The following is a 21369-nucleotide window of genomic DNA, read 5'->3' as shown; positions in this document are numbered from 1 at the left end:
TTCGGTCCTATTGCTTTCTAACTCTGCAAAGCTTCAGATACTTGTAGGAAACAAAGGAGGAAAATTATTCCCAAACTTTTAAAGATCACATGGGATTTTTAAAAACCACTGATACATGGCTCCCACGCGCTAGACATTCTAGGGTGTGATTTAGGTGCCAAGAGTTTTTAAAGCTCCCCAGGTGATTCTGGCAGGCATCAAAATTTGATATGAGTAGATGCACAATACCCTCATCATCTTGGCTCACTCTTCTTAACCAACCTTATTCTCTCTAACCGTAAACACTCCTAACCACCCATCTACCCCCAGTTCTCAAATTCTCATTCTTTCTCATGCCCATGCAAAACTCCCTTCTACACTTCAGGTCCAAATGCAAACTCTACATGTGCCATAAAATCTCCCCTGACTGTTCCAGTTTACACTGGTTCCAGTTCACATTGGTCTCTCTTTCTCTGGTGCACTTAGGAGATTTAGAGCGATGGGCCTCTGTGCCACTGGAGGAGATGGCGCCTCTCACTGCTTCTGCATGTTTAGAACGGTTTGATATTGTGAAACCACAATTCTGCAACACCACTTGGCGCTTGCAGGTGAAAGGGAGGGAGCAGCTTGCGGAGTCAGAAAAGGCATATAGAAGAGGTTTTATGCAATGAACAGCCTGTCAGCTCAGGCATGCCAATCACCAGTGCCCTCAGGGAAGCTATGAACTCTGTGTCCTTCTCAGGCCAAAATAAGAGAAGAAGCAAAGGAAAACTGCTGCTCTCAACTGAAATCTGAGGGAAGCTTGATCAGCCTGGACATGAGCTCAGAACAAAGGATGGGGAGACTGGGCTTCACTGTGGGGAGGTGAAAGGGTGCCATGTGCAGACACTGCTCCAGGGGCCGAGGGGTGAGAAGCGCTGCCCGCCAGGCCAGCCCATGCAGGGCAGCTGGACACTCAGGGGAGAAGGTGCTGGGCTCTTAGAACAAGAAGCCCCTCACCTCGGGCCTTATACCAAAGAAAGTAAGGATGGAGAGTCTCACCAGGCTGGGCAGCACCCCTATCTACCTTGAGCCTAATCCGAGTAGCAGGACCTAGTATCCAACCCAGAAAAGATTGAGTGGAATGATCCCCAATGAAAGAACTCGAGAAAGTGCTATGGAATCACAAGAAGGAAAAAAAATACATAGCTGGCCTCAAGAGTTTATTTGAAATAAATAGGTTTGGTTTGCTAACATGTCTCTATTGACTAAATACTGTGTGAAACTTCTCTGAATCTTTGCAGCTTGGTTATGCCTTATATTCCCCGCGAATCCTCACTTCCACCTACTTGCTCTAGTGAATCACAGTAGAACACTGAAAAAGGCCTCTGCAAGTCCACATGCGGCGGCTCACACCTGTAATCCCAGCACTTCAGAAGCTGAGCCAGGATGAGTGCTTGAGCCCGGGAGTTCAAGACCAGCCTGAACAACAAAGTGAGACCTTGTCTCTATAAAAAAAATCTTAAAAATAGCCAGCATAGTGGCACGCATCTGCTCCTCGGGGGGCTAAGGCAAGAGGATTGCTTGAGCTCAGAAGTTTGAGGCTCCAGTGAGCTGATTACCACTGTTCTCCAGCCTAGGCGACAGAACAAGACCCTGTCTCCCCCTCCCAAAAACCTCTGCAATTGTTTTCAGAGAAAGCAAGGAAGAAGGGAGCCAGTCCCAGAAAAAAGAAAACATAAGAGACAGCGTAGGTGGTGGCCGCTGCAGGAGGAGAGGAAGCCAGACTGAATCCCTGGGGGCATCAGAGGAGCTGGCCTCTGTCAGAAAACCCTGGGAAGCCCCTCAGGGGCTCCCCCTAATTATGTACAACTCTAAAGTTATCAGACTAATCTTTTTTAAAGCATCCAACATCTGGCGAGAGGGGTGAGGGCCATGGTTAGTGCACAGACTGAAATCATGCCTCTTGGATTTAAATCCTGGCTCCACTTACTTTCTAGCTGTGTGAACTTGGGTAAGGCACTTGAACTCTCTGTGCCTCTGTCTCCTTGCCTGTAAAGGGGATAATTCTGGTACCCATTTCATTGGTTGTTTATGATGGCTAAATGAGTTAATATGCGTAATCCCCCAGCACGGTGCCTGGCACGTGATGAGAGCACCCTGTGTTTGTTATAACTATTATTACCATCACATACATTGAAATAAGCTCTGTACTTTCACGTAGTATTCACAGACCACGAACTTCTTCCAGGAAAGCACTCGTGGAATCCTTTGAGAATTGCCTTAAGAGCCTGTGGCACAACCTTTTGACTTTTTTCAAAGGTGACCAGTCTACGGCCTTTGAGAGTGGGTTTAATGTTTAAAAACTTAGAACTATATCCAGAGTCAACTTTGGCAAAAGTGGATGATGAAGTTGAGTAACACTGAACAGGGTCAAAAGCAAGTTATGTCCAAAAAATAACAAAAATAAATGCACCTCATAAATGGGCTCTGAAAGCAATTCTAAGAAGGGGTTCCAAAAATCACTTTCAACAACATCAGCATCAGTAGCGATTTTTAATAACGTGGGAGAATACTTGTTTTATAATATGAAGTGTAAATATCAGGTCACAAAATAGGTTAATCCTAACTCTATAAAAAGGAAAAATTAGGCATAGAAAAAAGACTGGAACAGAAAATCTCATATTATCAGTGGTTTCCTCTCTGATGAAATTATGGCTGATTTTTCTTCGTCATCTTCTTTTTTTTTTTTTTTGGACACAGAGTCTTGCTCTGTCTCCCAGACTGGAATGCAATGGTGTGATCATGGCTCACTGTAGCCTCAGCCTCCCAGGCCCAAGAGATCCTCCTACCTCAGCCTCCCAAGTAGCTAGGACTACAGGCAAGTGCTACCATGCCCAGTTAATTTTTTTAATTTTTTGTAAAGACAGAGTCTCACTATGTTGCCCATGCTGGTCTCAAACTCCTAGGCTCAAGTGATCCTCCCGCCTCAGCCTCCCAGTGTGTTGGGATTGCAGGCGTGAGCCACTGTGCCTGGCCTGATTTTTCTTCTTTAAAAGAAATATTTGATATTTATTTTCTGGTTTTTCTACAATTATGCAACTCAAAAGTTGAAAATAAAATTGCACCATTGGTAAAGGACCATGACTGGGAACCTTTGGGACCATGGCCAGGTTGCTTTGAAGGGCAGCTTTGAAGGGCAGCACTCCATCTGAATGTAATGCTTTGCATATTTGCATATATATTTTAGAAATATTCTTGTGACTGCACACATAGCACATAATTTTACATGTAATAGTACCAATTCTCTCCTTGGGGATAGGGACTGTATCTATCCTATAAATCATTTAGATCATCTTAGGACAGTGCTAGTACACAGTAGGTGCTTAGTAAATGCTTGATAGCTTCACCACAGAGGATCCTAGGTCCAGGGCTAATTTGATATTGCCTGGGGCTGGGGAAGGAGGCATCATCAGGAAAAACAAACACTTCTAAACCCACACTGACTTATGATTCCAGGAATAAGCACCCCTACAATGACACAAGGCTCATGTTCTTCACAAGGGAAAGTGATCCAAAGGGAGAGAGGGATTGGTCCGTAGCTGTCAACTAAGGCAGGTATCACAGGGGAACAGAACCCATTGCTCCACCCCCCTTGTCCTCTCCCACAGGTGGAGGGGAGGATACTTGTCCCAACCCACTCACCTGCCACCTTCCCCTCCCTGCCCAGCCCCACCAGGCTTACGTACTGGAGTTTCGGTGGGAGCTGGCCAGGCTGTGTCCAGCCATCTCAGGCGGGGGCTGGTGCCCACGGTGCAGGAACTGCTGGGAGCTGAGCACGTGGCTGGGGTGGGCAACCCGATTCATGCTGTGCAGGACATTGACCTGGGCAGAGGGAGGCCTCCATGGGCACACACACTTCTCCCAGGTCTTCCTCACTTCTCTAGAGCCCGGCCCCATCTCCTAACTACTGCCCCCATCGCCTTCTTCTCCACCCACCGCAGGGTCCAGCAGCCCTCCACACTGCCATGTCCATGCCCACCAGCTAACATTTTGAGTCCATGCCACCTCAGCTCCTTTCTGGGGGTGTAACTGCGGAAGGACAGAGACTTTCTAGGTACCTCCACGATGAATTCATTGCTGGAGTAACGGCCATTCATTTCCGAGCAGGAAAGCCGGAATTTCCTGGCGTAGAGGGCAGCTCCGTGTCGCAGCCGATAACGAGCCTGCCTCAGGATCTCTTCATACACAGTGATGCTCTCCACCCCTGGAGATGAGGAAGCACCTCAGGGCAGGTCCAGGGGAGGCAGGACCTGGGCAGGACCCTCTCTGCTGGACTCCCACCAGCTGACACCACACAAGCTGTAGAGCGGGTCAGCCCCATCTCTGCAGAAGTGCGACCTGAGGTCAAAGGGAGAGATGCTCCCCTCCATCCCTGCCCGCTCTGCCTAACTAGGATGGAGAGATCAAGGCTCCGTTTCCTGCTCTGTAGGTTCTGAGGAGGAATGGAAAGAAGGAGATAAAGACATCCTGAAAGACAGAAAGCGAGATGGCAAGCAGGAGGGAGTCTGAGAAAGAGGAAAACACAGAAGGCCTCAGCGAGCCCTGGAAAGGAGTGGAAATAGAAGGGAACTGGTGATCTCCACCTTCTCCATTCTCCCTCCTGGCTTCCTTTGGAAACTACCAAATCATCTCTCCCACTATTCACTAAGAGATGAGCACTTCTTGTGAAGCTCTGGTGTGCACGTGAGATGAGAGAGCTGCACAACAGAGATGACCAGTAACAAACAGCTAGAGGGTTAGAGAGCTGGGCAGAGATGAGCCGAAGGAGGAGAGGAAGGAGAGAAGCCTGAATGGAAACAGGAGTGGGACCAGAAGTGGAGGTGAGCCAGGCTATGCAGAGGAGCAGGAAGAGAGAAGCATTCGGAGCCTAAACCCAGCACACCTCCCCTAGGGACAATCAAAGCCAGAGGATCTTCCAGGCTAGGAAAATGCAAAACGGCACTTGTCCACATCCCCCGACCCGGAGGAAGGACCCTCTGGGCTTCCCAGGCCCTTACTTTTCAGGAGGGGCCCACACACACAGAGGACAGGCCCTCAGGCCCCACTTACCAGCAATGGTGAGGTAGGCAGATGTGTTGGTGAGCTCCAGCCCTCGCTGCTGCACGGAGGTCGTGTCCAGGAGCAGGCTTTCCCGCTCGGGGTCCAGGTCATCCCCCACCAGAGAAATTTCACAGCCATCCAGGTTGTGCACAATCTCATCCGACATGCGTGTGTCTGTCACTGGGTTGGGGAGAGCAGGGTCTGGGTCAGAGCCAAAGGGCCCACAGAGGTTCTGAGCCCCAGCCATCCCCTCACCACCACTCTCCCTCCCTTTCCAGGATCAGGGAAAGGGAAGGCAGCACCATTTTCAAGAATATCATTATGCAGCAATTCATTTCCACTCATGGGTTTCCCACTTGCTCTCCTTCTTAAAGGGAAGTTGTTTAGTCAGACAAACACAGGGTGGAGTCACTTTCTGCTTCCAGCCCCAGGAGTTCTCCTGCACTCTGGCTTCAGACACTGGCTGGTTCTCTGGATGGTGTTACTCCCCGGAGTCATCCTTACCTGTGCCCTGCCAACTTTCATCCTTTTTGGCCTCCACCTGGTGAGAAATGGAGCAGGTGATTTGAAGATCAGGGAACAAAGGGACGCCCTCCGTTCCCTCAAAGTCCACGGCTGGGCGGGCAAAATGGGCAGTGCCACTCAGCAGGATCTGGGGGGCATCGGGCTGAAGGACCACCACATAGCCCTCCACTTCAGGGATGGACACACAGGACTCTTCACTGAAGCATCTATGTGAGAAAGGAGGAGAAGCAGCATGTGACCCCAACACTTCCTCCCTGAAAACCTACATTCTGTTTCACTCCCTGCCCCAGCTACCTCTATCATAGAGCATCTCATGTCAGGGAGGGGCAAGGGAAGAAAGGGGGTCATGCCTCTGCACCCCAACCCCCATAGCAGTTGAAGGGGGACATACCCTTTCCTGGTAGGATGTCACTAAGGAAAATGTTGAGGACAGAAAGTCAGGTAACCCCAACCTGTGGGTGTGATCACACCATCAATGCCCTACCCCAGGATTATGGAGTACCTATAAATGCTATTTTAATGAAAAATAAAGCAAACTGAACTGACAAACATGTATATATACACACATGGTTCTTTATCCAGGAGTTTAAAAATACATAACAGTATACTATCTAGCACATATGCGCCCAAAATTATTCAACAATAAAAGTAGAGGGTGGACATCTATCAAAGGATGTCCTCCTCTTTCGTGTGTCTTTCATTCCCTTCAATAGCGGGGAAACACACTTTGGTAGGTGAGATCATCTGGCCACCTTGGACCTAGATCCACCGTCTCATGAAGCTTTAGGATCCAGGCACCAGGACAAGCTATCCCTAGAGGACTCCGTTGAGCCAGACCAACCAACAGTACAGCTGCTCAGGAGTGATGCCCTCAGGATCACATTTAGCCCCACCTTTTACCAGTAATACCAACACCTCACAATCAATAGCCCTTGCCAGTTTATGAAGCATTTTTCCCATATTATTTCTTTTGTTTGTTTGTTTGTCTGTTTTTGTTTTTTGGGGTTTCTTTGGGTTTTGGTTTTTTTTTGTTTTTTTTTTGTTTTTTTTTTTTTGGTAGAGTTTCACTCCTGTTGCCCAGGCTGGAGTGCAATGGTGCAATCTTGGCTCACTGCAACCTCTGCCTCCTGAGTTCAAGTGATTCTCCTGCCTCAGCCTCCGGAGTAGCTGGGATTATAGGGCACAGGCCACCATGCCTGGCTAACTTTTGTAGTTTTAGTAGAGACGGGATTTCATCATATTGGTCAGGCTGGTCTTGAACTCCTGACCTCAGGTGATCCGCCCGTCTCGGCTTCCCAAAGTGCTGGGATTACAGTCGTGAGCCACCGCACCTGGCCCATATTATTTCATTATAACCTCATTTCTATGCTGTAAAATGCCTAAAGCTTAGGCTGGGCATGGTGGCTCATGCCTGTAATATTGGCACTTTGGGAGGCTGAGGCGGGAGGATCCCTTGAGTTTAGGAGTTCAAGATCAGCCTGGGCAACATAGTGAAACCCTGTCTCTACAAAAAATACAAAAATTATCCAGGTGTGGTGGCAGACACCTGTAGTCCCAGCTACTCAGGAGGCTGAGGTGGAAGGAACACTTGAGCCCAGGAGGCAGAGGTTGCAGTGAGCCAATAAGATCATGCCACTGCACTCCAGCCTGGGCGACAGAGTGAGACCCTATCTCAAAAACAAAAACAAAAACACAAAAAAGAAAAGAAAGACAGAGAAAACAAAAGAGTCAAGGCTTAAACCATTCTTCTCCTTCCAGGTCCACTGATTTTCGTTTTGTTTTGTTTTGCAGAGTCTCACTCTGTTGCCCAGGCTGCAGTGTAGTAGCACCATCTCAGCTCACTGCAACCTCCGCCTCCAGGGTTCAAGCGATTTCGTGCCACAGCCTCCTGAGTAGCTGGGACCACAGGCATGCGCCACCACACATGGCCCAAGTCCACTGATCTTTCCACTAAACCACAGGCACCATTTGGGGCCTGGGTTTGCACCAGGGAAATTTATGTGTAAAGACGTTTCCCCACTTGAACAAGCAGACTTCACAGTGGAGTTAGCGATGCAGGAGCAGGGACTCTGATCCACATGCTGGTGCTAGTGGAAACAATTTTGCAGAGAGAACTGTAATTATTAGTGTTACTGAGCATGCCCAGCTTGAATGCTGGAGCAAAAAGGGAGAAGGCATAATCTCAGCAGGCGTGACGAGCTCAGAGTCCCTGAAGCTGCCAATGCCCACGATGTGCTGAGTTCCTGTGCCACATGGAGCAGGGCCTATTACAATCTGCACTGTCATCCAGATAGGCCTAGGGCAAAGCCCCTTGGGAAACAATCCCAGATGACCCTGAAGGCACAGACTCCAACAGACATCCTCCCTGCAATGAGCAATGCTGTGCTGTGCTGCCGCTCTGGGAATCCCAAGGGGAACAGGAGGCCTGACCCACAGGCACTGCTGGTCTGGTAGAGAGATTAGACATGGCACACAAAAGTTAAAACAAAGGTAAATATAGTCATCGACATATGAGTGGAACAAACAACCAGAAGAGTTCAGAGGAGGGAGAGGTTAGTTCTGGCTAGGATAAGAGGAGGGTGCTTGGAAAAGGAAGGTAGGAATGATCAGAGAAAGTAGCAACTGAGCTAGCCTTTGAAGGAGGGTAGTACTGACCCAGAGTGGATGGCGAGAAGCTTAACTAAGGGGAGTAGAAGAACATGAGGCAGGAACGACCAGGAGCCAGATGGCTGGTGGCTTTAAATGCCATGATAAGATCTGACTTTTTTCCTCTAACTTTTTAGAGACAGGGTCTCGCTCTGTCACTCAGGCTGGAGTGCAGTGGTGCAATCATGACTCACTACAGCCTTGAACTCCTGGGCTCAAGTGATTCTCCCACCTCAGCCTTCTGAGTAGCTGCGACTACAGGCATGCAGCCTGTTGGTTGTCCAGGCTGGTCTCAAACTTCTGGCCTCAAGTGATTCTCTCACCTTGGCCTCCCAAAGTGCTGGGATTACAGGTGTGAGCCACTGCGCCCAGCACATTTGACATTTTTATGCAGTGGACAAGAGGAAGCCACTGACATCTTTTTCATCAGGGAAGTGTGATGATGAAAACGCAAAAGATCACTCACCCAGCCTCAGAGTGGAGGATAAATAAAATTAGAAGACTAGAGATAGGTCAGCTAGTTAGGAGGCAATGGGCCAGACAAGAGGTAATAAGACCTGGGCTTGAATAGTAACAGCGGCAAAAGAAAGAGGAGACAGATTCCAGACACCCAGCACAGAGGCAGGGTCCAGGTGACCTGGCAACCGATGGGCAGTGGAAGATAAGACAGGGAAGAATCAAAGATGACTCAGAGCTTTCCAGCTCTGGGTGACTGCAAGGCCAGAGGCATCATTAGAGAGAGAGTTCAGGGGGAGGGCTGGTTTGGGATTGCACTTGATTATTTCAGCATTAGCTCATTCAGTTGAGGTGCTGGCGGAACTTCTACATAGAGGCTACAGGAAGCAGGTGGAAAGTCAAAAGCTGTGGAAAGAGGACAATACTAGAGAAAAAGATGTGGTATCTATCTGTTTGGGGGTCAATGCCACAAGTAGATGGGCTTTCCAAGAAAATACTAAAAAAAAAAAAAAAATTAAGGAAAACCTGCATTTAGGCATTGACCAAATAGCTGCATAAATCTGGCTTTAAATAGACAGACGTCCAAGAACTGAAAACTGGAAGCTACGAAAGCCACATGAACAGGGGCAAGGAGAAGCATCAGGGAAAGGGAAGTGTTGCTAGGTACCTGTCTGTCTCTGTTGCATGCACACACACACGCACACACACACACACGCACACATATCCCTCTATATTTCCTCCCATCACCTCAGGGAAGTATAAGGATAGCACCAACCATGTAGTAACCTTAGATATGGAGAAATGTAAACTCTGTTTCTTAACCTCATAGAGAAAACATCAAGGCCCCTTTCCTCATAGGCAGGTTCCAAGCCCTTGGATAAACCTCTATCCTGGGCATGAAAAAGATAGGAGGAATTCAGATGAGCCACTCAGCAAAGAAAATGTCAACTCCTCCCCCTGCAGGAACTCCCCTTGCAGAGCTCCACCCTAGGCCAAAAACCAGAGCCCTCCCTTCTGACACGGCTCCTGAGCACTGGAGGGAACGAGGCAATGCCTTGGCCTCTGAGGGATTAAGCCTGTCATAACTGAATGACAGCCCTTTAACAACTGGAGCTCTGACTGGGACATGGTGGGGTGCATACTCAGCAATCAGCTGCACCCACATTAACTCATCTGCCTGTGACCTTCAGCTCCATACCCTGAACCAGCAAATTCCCAAAAGCCACGGCCCGGGCCCTTCCACAGCTCTAACTCTGAGGCCTGATGATCACACCCAGTCACCCTCTAGGGCTCAGAGCGCTCTCCCCTCTAAATCCACCCCTCCCAGGATAGGGGCAAATTTGAGATGTTTATCTTCACAAAGATAGCTCACAGAGAAACTGAGGCAGAATGGGGGATGGGGTAACAAGATTGGAACGCAGAAATCCTGACTCCTAAAGCATATAATTCACCCACTAGATGGCAGTATCTCCTAAAAACAGCCCATAAACCATAATAAGGGTTGAAAACGCCTTCATGTAATAATAGCCAGCATTTAAGCAGCATCAGCTCTCTGCTAGGCATTTGATCCAGATTATATCATGTAGTTATGATAACAATTCCATGAGTTACTCTATTGCTATCACTACTTTATAGCATTTGCCTAGTGCCAAAAAGCTAGCAACAGACCCTATGCTCTTAACTATCATACTTTCATTGCCTCTCAATTGATCTGTATTTTTAAACATGTAGTATATACTCAAACCTTGAAATAATCAATCTACAGTTTTTCTTTTAAAGACACCAAAAGTCATTCACTTAGAATTCAGAGGTCAGCAAACTTTCCTTTTTTCTTTTTTTTTTTTTTTTGAGACAGAGTCTCACTTTATAGCCCAGGCTGGAGTGCAGTGGTACAATCTTGACTCACTGCAACCTCCATCTCCCAGGCCCCGGTTCAAGCAATTCTCCTGCCTCAGCCTCCCAAGTAGCTGGGATTACAGGCATGTGCCACCACGCCCAGCTAAATTTTGTATTTTTAGTAGAGACGGGGTTTCACCATGTTGGCCAGGCTGGTCTTGAACTCCTCGTGATCCGTCTGCCTCAGCCTCCCAAAGTGCTGGGATTACAGGTGTGAGCCACCACGGCCGGCCAGCAAACTTTTTCTATGAAGGATTAGATAGTTCTGTTTGCGGGGCCATATGATCTCTGTCCCAACTACCCACAGTTCTGCCATCCCAGTGTGAAAGTAGCCATAGACATATGCAAATGAATGGGCACTGGTGTGTTCCAATACAACTATTTACAAAAACAGGCAGCAGGCCAGATTTGGCCGAGGACTGCCAACCCCTAGACTTACGTCATCGTATGTGACCTTGCAAGAGCTTGGTGAAGCAAGATTAAAACAAGTGAAGCAGCCCGGACTCACCATTTGCCCAAGGTTATCCAAGCAATTCGTATTGAGTCAGAATTAATGTCCAGTCTCCCCACTCCCAATCCTGTGTCCCACTTTACATATCAGCACAGAGGCATAAAGGAGATCAAAGCCCGAAAACCCTAGAAGTGTGACTTGGTAGAAAGAGTAACGTATTGATTGTTGAGAAATCTGAGTGTAGTCCAGACTCTTCTACCAATATTGCTCTGTGACCCTCTCCATTTGAGGGCCCAGTCTCCTCTCCATAAAACAAAAGAGGTATGCCTAGCTCTAAGTGATGCCTTAGGCCAAGGTCCTGTGACACAGTCTGGCTCTGCTCAACGATTTGCCCTGCCCCACCCAACACTCACTTGACAGCAGTGGTGAGGCGCAGCGGCCTGACGCCGGGCGTGGCAAAGCGCAGAGTGTTCATGTAAGCCACGTGCTGCAGGGCATGGTTGAAGGTCTCCACATCATCCCCCTCCAGGGTGAGCAGGGACTGTGAGGGGTTCACGTGGACCTGGGCCCCAGATACAGATACAGCTGAGAGCAGGGCCAGGAGGTGGGAGAGGAAGGGAGCAGAACTAGAGGGGTAGGGCAAGGGGGAGGGGCGGGGAGCATGCGGGGAAGAACAGGGCTAGGGGATGGGGCAATACCTTCATGCCTTTGCCCAGGCTCTCGAAATCCCTATAGTCCAGCCCCTCCCGACATGCATAGAGGCACTCGATGACCTCACGGCTCTCCAGGCGACCTGAGCGCACACTGAAACCAGCCAGGTAGCCATGGAAATAGTGGTGGATCGGCAAAGGGTCTCCTAGGGTGGGAACACAGGAGCAGGACAGAAGGTGAGAAGAGAGGAGGATGGAAAAGGATGAAGGCTGAGAGAAAGGGAAAGGAGAGAAAGAGCAGAAGAGTCGAGAAAGAAAACAAAAAGGAGAAATGTGGAAACAAAAAAAAAAGGAAAAGAGATGAGAGGTGAAGGAGAAGTGAAGATAAGAGGGGAGGCTGGAGAAGGGAGAAAATGAGACAAAAGAAGACAGAATAAAGCCAGGGGAGAAGAAAAAGGGTGAAAAGTAGAAGCAACAAAGATGAGAGGGAGGAAGAAAAGGAAACAGGACCAACAGGAGGAAAGAGTCAAAACAAGGAGGAAGCGGGAGGTGGCAGGAGAGGACGCCTTTCCAGACATGCAGGGAGACCAGGATGGATGTGAGCGAGCTTCACAGATGCCCAGACCTGACTCCTGACTCCTGCCACCTCCCTTCTGCCATATGGAAAGCCACCAAGAGAGCCCCATTCTTCATTCTGTGGGCTGGACAGGACACCCAGAACCCAGCCGAGCTGCCTCTGGCCTTACCACTCCAGGAGCCTCCGCCTTGCTGTATTTCTTGGAGGCTCTGCCACCTGGTGGCCTAGGAGGCTGCCACAGGCTGGATAGGATGTGGGGTGGAAAAGGGATCTTAGAAGAGAAAGTGAGGATGAGAACTCTCTAGTCTCCAGTTCTCACACACAGAGTACCTTGGGTGATGTCTGTACTGTTGTCTCCCTTTTCCTTCTCTTTGTTCTTCTCCTCTGGGGATAAAAAAAAAAAAAAACAAAAACCAGTGGTGATGAGTTCAGGGATGTGGAGAGATTGACAGGGAGGAATGAGACGTCTTCCTCTCATCCCCATGAGTGCTCTCATGTTCACATGGGACTCTGACCCTCCCGTGTATAACCTGCAACCTCTAAGCTCAACCCCAACCCTTCTTTTGTCATGTCCCAAACTCTCCAGCCTCTGTTAGAGACAAACCCCCAAATACGATACACTGCTGAGGAAACACGTGGGCTCTGGTAAGACAGGCAGGCACATGTGCACACACACACTCCCAAGAGGAGAAAAGTTTTTTAATGGCTTAAAAGTTGAAAGACTGAGGACACTCTAAGGGGTTACTCTCCTTAAGCAGGGGAACAGGCTATGGAAGTCATCATCGCTTTGATGGAACAAAGTGGAAACGGGCTGGAGTTACAGAGAGTCTGGGGATGCCTGAGAAATTAATTCCTCCGAGTCAGAGGTGATGACCCATTGGATTAGTGCGAGATATGGGAGGGAGGCTGTGGTCCCCTCCATGGAGATCTTCAGAGTCACCCTGCCCAGCTGCAGAGAAATGCATGAGGTGGCCTCAGCCGGCGCGTCAGACTGCCCTCGCTCCTCACCAGCCTACCTCCCTTCCCAAATCCTAACCCACTGGAGTCTTCACTGAGAAGACTCAGAGGGACTTACCAGTCCAGCAGGCCCCAATCATGAGAGCAGGCTCCCTTCGGGGCGGGTGGATGAGGCCATTGTCATGGATGAGGGCAGGGTCGAAGGAGATGCCATCGGTGTAGAGTGTGACTGTGGGGAACTCGAGGTTCAGAGCGTAGTGGTGCCACTCATCATCACAGACCTAGGCGAGTAGGGTAGGGGCAAGAGCCTCTCAGGTAATTCCTCTTCAGAGAGCTAACCCCAGGCACTGCCCCATCTCCTGGGAGACAGGGGACGGTCCCTTTATTCCCAGTTCTACCAATAGGGCTTACTAGTGCTTTGCTGCCTATCCAGCTCAAGGAATAACATCCTTGTCCAAAATCTATCAGGTAATCAGCCTAGTAGCAAAGATTCCACTCTTCAGGGAAAATTAAAGCTATAAATATTCCTAAGAGGCGTAACACACTGTCATGAATAAATTTCCCCCAAAAACTTATGTATTACGTATGTATGTAAGGCACTGGAAACTCTAGAGATGGGGTTTCCTTCTGTCCCCCAGGCTGGAGTACAGTGATGCAATCATAGCTCACTGAAGCCTCAAACTCCTGGGCTCAAGCAATCCTCCCACCTCAGCCTCTGGGGTAGCTGGGACTACAGGTATGTGCCACCACATCCAGCTAATTTTTTTATTTTTTAGAGATGAGCTCTCACTATGTTGCCTAGGCTGGTCTCAAACTCCTGGCCTCCAGTGATCCTCTCAGCCTCCCAAGTAGCTGGGATTACAGTTTATCTCTAGGGTAGCTTCTAACCCACCATTAAGCACTAAAATAAATATTGCTTCCCTTTGCAGTCTCTCCTAGGGCCAGCCAACATGGAACGGGGGATGGTCAGAGGAAAAAGAGGCAGAGAGTACTCTGCCTCATCCAGTTCCAAATATTGGGGTTCCTCAAGGCTCAGAACTAGGCCCTCTTCTCTTTCCTCTCTACACTCTCTTCCTAGAAGTCACCTCATCTGTTGCCATGGGTTTGGGTACCATAGTTATACACTGGTAACTCCAAAATCTGCATCTCCAGCCCAGAATTCTCCTCTGAATGCCAGGTTCTCTGCTTGGATGTCCACAAGTATCTCACATTTAACACATGTAAGATGCAAGTCCATGCCCTTTCCCAACTCCCTCAGTTTCTCCCCAGGCAGTATAAATGCTCCATCATCCATCCAGCTGCTCAAGTGAATGACACAGGAAACAACTTTGATCTTCCCTTTCCCTCAGCCTCCACATCCAGTCCATCAGCAGGTGCTGTTGATCCCAGGTCCAAACAGAGTTACAAGCTGCAGGTTTCTGTGCAGGACTCTCCGTCTCCGTTGCCACACATCAGTCATGTCCCCAACCCCTTTCATGAAGACTGTTGCAACAGTCCTGTTTACTGTCTCCATTAGATCTCTTCAATACATCCATCCCACAGTTGCCAAGGGGATCTTGTTAAAATGTAAATCTGGCCAGGCGCGGTGACTCACGCCTGTAATCCCAGCACTTTAAGAGGCCGAGGCAGGCGGATCACAAGGTCAAGAGATCAAGACCATCCTGGCCAACATGGTGAAACCCCGTCTCTACTAAAAATACAAAAATTAGTTGTGCCTATAGTCCCAGCTACTAGGGAGGCTGAGGCAGGAGAATTGCTTGAACCCGGGAGGCAGAGGTTGCAGTGAGCCAAGATCACACCACTGCACTCCAGCCTAGTGACAGAGTGAGATTCCATCTCAAAAAAGAAAAAAAAAAATATATATATATATATATATATATGTAAAAATCTGATCAGGTCATGCCTCTGCTTTAAATCCTTCAAAAAACACTTCCCATCTCTCATATGACAAAAATTGAGACTAACTGCTGAAAAAGTCCACTGTACAACCTGATCACTGCCCATTTCTGCAACTTATCTCCAGCCTTGTTCACTGTACTCCAACCTCACTGGCCCTGTTTCCATGCTTGGGACATGCTGAGCTCTTTCTTGCCTCAGGGCCTTTGCATCTGCTCTTCCCTCTTCCTGGAACCTTCCCACTCTCTTCCCACAGGCAGCTGTTTCTCATCCTTTAGCGCTAGGCTTAAATTCCGCCTCAGTCAGGTCCCCCAGGAGCATCCAATCCAAGGTGACTTCTCCTCTCCTTGCCTCCCTCCATGCTCTGCCCCAGTCCCTTGCTTGCTACTTTCAGAGCATTTATCACAATTTATCGTTTTTACATGTCTATTTACTTTTTAAAAATTTATCTCCCCAACTAAAATGTAAGTTCAATGATGGCAAAGATTTTGTTTCATTCATTGTACCCCCAGAACCTAGCTGAATGACAGAGACTTAGTTGTATTTAATAGATACTGGTTGATTAAATGAGGTTGAATTAAAGAAAGATAGCAAGGGTGACATTATCAATATTTGCAACGTGTGCGGGGGGAGCGGAAATCAAGAAGCAGCAAATGGCAGACTGTCTCTTTAAAAGAGTGCCACAGACAGCAAAGCTTTTGTAGATAGCCCTAAATTATCTAGTTTATAAATTATCTGGGCACTTCTCTTTCTCTGTTCTGCTTTTTTTCTTTTGCCATTTGCTTACTCAGCCACTCCACTAGGACTTACAAGAGAAACAGAAGGAGTGAAAACTCAAATTAGTCCTCACTGGTCCTTGCGGTCAGCCTGGAGAATAAATAATAAAGAGGCTGCAACTCTTGGCTCAAGAGAGGATTTTAAATATTTTATCCATTTTTATTTATCCCTCCATAATCAGGGCTGATAATAGTGAGAATTAACATATACAGAGGGAGTGCTTTTCAGTCTACAAGGGTCTATTACATCATTTAATCCTAACGACTCTGGGATACAGAATTCTTTTTATCCCTATTTAACAGGGTTTTTTTTAACCCTGAAGTTTACACATATTAACAAAGATTTCATAGCCAGCAAATTCCCTTGGCAAGACTCAAACCCAATCTGTGTACCTCAGAATGACTTATCTTGATTACAACAGGCTAACTGCCTGAAAGTCAGGGACATATACTGTTAAAGTCCTATTTAAGAGAGAGATGGAATAAAACAGGGAGGAAATAGACGGTTGGTCGAGTTTTCTGTTAGTAGTCATTTGTTCTTTTTTTTTTTTTTTTTTTTTTTAATCCAGAGGTGCTTTCTGCAGGGAACAAGCCTTGGGAAAAGGGAACAAGAGGACCTGGGAGTAGAATGGTCAGGGGCTGAAAGTGGAGAAGCAAAGAGAGCGCAAGGGGAACCCAGAAAATGCTGACCCTGCCCAGAGAAGGTCCTTTCCTAAAAGTGAGTCACATCTACTCAGCCCTCGCAGGAGCTTGGCTCTGGCCTCACCTGCTCCAGCTTCCAGAGGAACTTGACTGGGCGGGCACTCTCAAGCAGGGGCCAGTAGAGGAAGGCAATCCTACAGCCGTGGACAGTCAGCGAGTAATGAGAGAAGCCATCCTCTGAGGGCACAGGAAGGGGACGGGGTCAAGTACAGAGGCTGAGGCCAGAACAAGTTCAAAGCAGCAGGAAGGAGAGGACGCTGGATTCTCTTAATCCTCTCTCATTCCCTCATTCTCTAGCGTTTCTCTCTTTCTCTCTCTCTCTCTCTCTCACACACACACACACACACACACACACACACACACACACACACTCCAGTCCAAGTGATAACTTGGGCTTCTGAGGCACCCTGGCTGGCTGAGGGGGGAGCGTCAGCGGGCCCACTCCCTTAACCAGCTCTTCATCAGTCCTTTGGTTAATACATACATCATGGGTGACAACCCTTTTCAAAAGAGTTGTCAAGGTCAAGAGAAATGAGGTTGGAGAAGTGGCTAGAAATGAAAGAGCAGGTCAAGACTGAGCCCTCTCCAGTGGAGTAAGCCCTGCAGTTGAGGGAAGAACAGGGCTCGGAGATGGGGCCAACCAGTCCCAAAATGGGAAGATGAAAGAATGGGGCACACCATTACCCAGGCTTTCCCATTGCAATGGAGGGGTTTTAATGGGAGTGGAGATAGGGGGTGGGGGCAGCCTACCACATGGTGGGACACAGGGAAGTTGATTGGGCAACTGAAAATGAGAGTAGCAGCAAGGAATCCCATTGCACTCTGACGCAGTAGGATCCAACATGTCATGTTCGGGATAAAGCACAGAATCAAGGCATATCACACCTGGCACTTGCACCTCACAAATGAAGACAAGGGAAGTGACCTGTTCACAGTCACACAATGGGCAGTGACAGAGGCAGGAAAAGAAGCCAGTTTCCCTCTCTGGCTAGTGCCTGGAGGCGAGGCTCACCATTCTGGACAGTGTTACATACGATGGTTTCCTCTTCCTTCTTGCCCTTGTTGGGAGTTACGCCATGCTTCATCCAGAAGGACAGGGTGAAGTGGTCACTGAGGCTGTCCTGGGGCCCAGAACCCAGTCCACTGGGGCCACCCAGGGGCACCTGCACAGCCTGGGTGCCATTGAACCAGTAGATCAGGCTGCTGTCCTGGCTGTAGTGTACCGAGAGTCCTGCTGTCCAGTTGGCATTGGGGCCGGGCATGGGCAACAGATCCACCTCCCCAGTGGCAGCACCTGTGGGAGCCCCAGGAGGCACAAGTGTCAGAGCCAAGAAGCAGCAGATGGTGAAATGGGCAGGAGGCAGGGAAAGAGGGACTGATGGGAAAAGATTTCCTGCAGCATATCTCGCCACCTCTTGTGGCCTTTCAAAGACAAGAGAGGGATGAACTCTCTTCTAAGAGTATCTCTGCAGTGAACCCATTCTCCAGCTCTTCTCTCCCCACCATCGTTCCACCATGCATCTCATGACTGTCTGGTGCAACGACTATGCATTTTTGCCAAAGACATATGTACCTGCCTTTTGGGCCACAGAAGCTAACCATGTGTCACAACCTCTATGGATAAACACCTGAGGATGGCCAGAGGTGACATAAAGCAGAGTCTTGGAGAAGTTTGGACAGAGGTTAGATGGGAAGGGATGGGCCCGAGGCAGTGTTGGGAGCACACCTACCGCAGAGTTTCCGCAGCGCCCGCTCTGAATAGTTGTCACGGTCGCAGCCCTTGGCCACATGGCTGGTCTGCAGCTCTATGGTGGCCTGAATGTTCCAGAGTGGTTCATCACAGGTCTCCAGACGGATACCAGGGAACAAAGCCAAGCTCCCAGCGCCTGGTGCATATTCGATCCTTTTGTTCCAGCCTGCATGGGTGAGACAGAGAGGGCGATGGGGAGAGAGAAGGGTAAGGCAGCCTCCCCTCTCCATGCTCCTCTTGCCATGTCCATGGACAGTTTGGGACTCCTGGCAGGATGGCCCGGCTAGAAGAGATAGCTGCAAACCTGCCCCAATATCCTCCAAGCCCTAGCCTAGCCCCCATGATTGTCAGAAGGGACAGAAAGAGAGACGAAGAAAAAAGAGGATTCACAAGATGGGGCCCGGCGCTGAGCTCTCACCTTGCCAGCTGGGTTTACAGGTGGGCTTCACCTGAATCTCCACCTCGGCGTCATCTGCCGCCCGCTTCTTCCCACAGTCATAAGCCGTCACTGTAAACTTATAGAGCCTCTCACCACTGTACTGCAGCTTCTCTGTGTTCTCAATGTTCCCTGGGGTGGGGTCAGGAGGACAGAGCGTTAGAGCACTGGAGAAAGCCCAGGGCAGAGAGGGGAGGATGTGCGAGTTCATCGGGCAGCAGGCAGGTTAGGCAGCAAGACGCTGGGAAAAGGCGTCTGGGAAGGGAAGGCTCCATTTGGGAAGAAGGGTGAGGCAAGGGTCTGAGGAGTGAAAGTGGAGACTGGAACCCCGGGTTGTCCTGAGGGAGGTGGGTGCACAAGGGGAATTGGGTGGCCAGGGAAGCCAGGGGCGGACTCACCGTCGTTGTCAATGAGGAAAGGGGTGTTGGGTGTGAGAATCTCGTAGTAGCAGATCTGGCTGTACTGGGGGGAGCAGTCACCATCAATGGCTTCCACCCGCAGGATACGATCATACAGCTTTCCCTCTGTCACAGCCGCACGGTACAGCCGCTCCACAAACACTGGGGCAAACTCGTTCACATCGTTGACCCGCACGTGCACAGTGGCCCTGCACATACCAGAGGGGAGGAGGGATGGGGACATGTCAGCCAGCCTCGATATTATACATCGAGATACAGCCTTGATACAGCACACCGAGGTACAGCCTCGATACGGTACATCAAGATACAGCCTTGATATGACACACGGAGGGACAGATTCGATACAGTACACCGAGATACAGCTTCGATACTGTACACCAACGAGCAGCCTCAATATGGGCACAACGAGATACAGCCTCAACACTGTACACCAAGGTACAGCCTCAACACGGTACACCCATATGCCAGAAAGGAGCAAGCAGCGACCGGGAGCCAGAGCAGGAGGCAGCCTGCCCGTCTATCCCTGAGACTGAGGCAGCCAGCACGCTCCTCGCCACCCCACAGAGCACCAAGCTGCATCAGAGCCATGCCAGGGAGAGGACAACACCAGGGGGAGGGCCCGAAGAAAGGGGACTGAGGTAGGGGATAAGGAACAAGCCCCGGGGTACTCAGGAGCTGATTTTGATGACTTCTGTGCAGAATGCTATGGGTAAGGATGCCAAGAGGCGGGCTAAGGCATAAAATCCAGCAGGGCCTTCCTTCACAACAGTCAGCTCCAGGGGGATAACCGAGGAAGATGCAGAGTAAAAGCCAAATTAAAACCAGCCATAAGAAGGGAAATGGCATTTGTACAAAGGTCACAAGTCATCTGACACATCTGAAGAGCACGTGTGGGCAGCGTTGCCTCCCGTGCATGTGGCCCCTCCGTAGTCATGCACCAGGGCAAGCAGAGCTGGGTCAAGGCCCTTCATACTGAGCCCTGCCCCCAGCCAAGATGCCGGCTCCCAGGCCCCAGAGGCAAGGGTCCTATCTTCAAATGGGAAACTGAGTCACAAAGAGCATTTTTATCTCTAGTGTCTCTTAGTGGCTCAGGCATCCTGACTGAAGATCTTTCTCTTATTCTCAAACAAGAAGTTAGCTGGCAACAGGCGTAGGTGTCCCAGACCCGAGCCTCTTTCTTGCTACAACCATCCCCTGCCCACCCTCACCTAAAGCTATATGTATATGTTAGGGATCGTGTGTGTGGTATACACTGCAAATAGACTGGAGGGGGCAGTGGAAAGGAATCTGGATGCGTGCTGAGTGTATTCATCCTCTTCCTTCTTGCTCTCCTCCTCGTCATTACGCCCATGTACTGAGCCCTTCACTGTGTATCAGGCACTGTGGTGCATGCTTTCAACACAAACCATCTCCTGGAATCTTCACAGCAACCTTATGAAGTAGGTGTCATCACAATCTCCATTTTACAGATAAGGAAAAGCAAGTCCAGAGAGGCTAGGCTGCCCAAGGTCACGAGAGGCAAAACCAAGATTAGATCCACTGAAGTCTACTGTACGTTTCTGTCACCTTGCCTGAAGGTCCCTAAATCCTAGGAACAGCAGGGGATGGGGTTCCCTAAGTCCTAGGAACAGCAGCGGATGGGGGTGGACATTCGATGACCGCACTGACAGAGGATGGTGGGCTTGGGAGAAGGGAGGAGGACCCCGCAACACATGGGGCAGGAGATAAGGACTTGCTCACTTGTGGGACTTCTTGGTGTTGGCCCCGTCGGGGCCCTCGCCACAGTCATAGGCCTGGATGGTGAAGGTGTGCTCCTTCTGGGCCTCGCAGTCCACAGGCTCCTTGGCCCGGATCAGCCCCTCTCCTGTCGCCTTGTCAAGGATCACGGCCTCAAAGGGCACCCCAGACCCATGGAGCCGGAAGCCACAGATCTCACCTGGCAAAGGGGAGAAGGGGAGGAGTGAGGCTGCTATGTCTCCTTCCCCACCCTCAGCCTCCCCACCTGGGGTCCAGCTCCACCTCTCCTCCCGAAGCCCTGTCCCTTCTCCTGTAGGCATAAAAGCATTAATGATCAAACACACAACTCCAAGCCCAGCTTCCCTGAGCAGCAACCTCCCAGAGCCTCCAGGCCTGAGATCTGACAAAATCATGATGTGTTTAACCCTTGCCTG

The 21369-nt window shown here is 49.6% G+C and overlaps 1 protein-coding gene across 16 annotated transcripts in view; it reads right to left on the bottom strand.

The window, feature by feature from the left end:
- The window catches only part of CLSTN3 (calsyntenin 3), a 50367-nt gene that overhangs the window by 4165 nt on the left and 24833 nt on the right, over positions 1–21369 (bottom strand). For 11 of the 16 annotated variants that reach the window (XM_077952994.1, XM_077952996.1, XM_077952998.1 and 8 more), the window contains 14 exon segments: positions 20939–21134; positions 19178–19386; positions 18762–18911; positions 18324–18509; positions 17606–17887; positions 16658–16770; positions 13338–13500; positions 12593–12646; positions 11734–11891; positions 11449–11597; positions 5566–5792; positions 5071–5241; positions 4080–4225; positions 3708–3843 (listed from right to left, as the gene is read on the bottom strand). In XM_077952994.1, coding sequence (XP_077809120.1) covers positions 3708–3843; positions 4080–4225; positions 5071–5241; positions 5566–5792; positions 11449–11597; positions 11734–11891; positions 12593–12646; positions 13338–13500; positions 16658–16770; positions 17606–17887; positions 18324–18509; positions 18762–18911; positions 19178–19386; positions 20939–21134 — 2340 coding nt within the window. 16 annotated transcript variants of the gene reach the window in all.

Source organism: Macaca mulatta, chromosome 11, assembly GCF_049350105.2.
Source record: "Macaca mulatta isolate MMU2019108-1 chromosome 11, T2T-MMU8v2.0, whole genome shotgun sequence".
Classification (NCBI taxonomy): domain Eukaryota; kingdom Metazoa; phylum Chordata; class Mammalia; order Primates; family Cercopithecidae; genus Macaca; species Macaca mulatta.
This window is presented reverse-complemented; position numbering and strand designations above follow the sequence as displayed.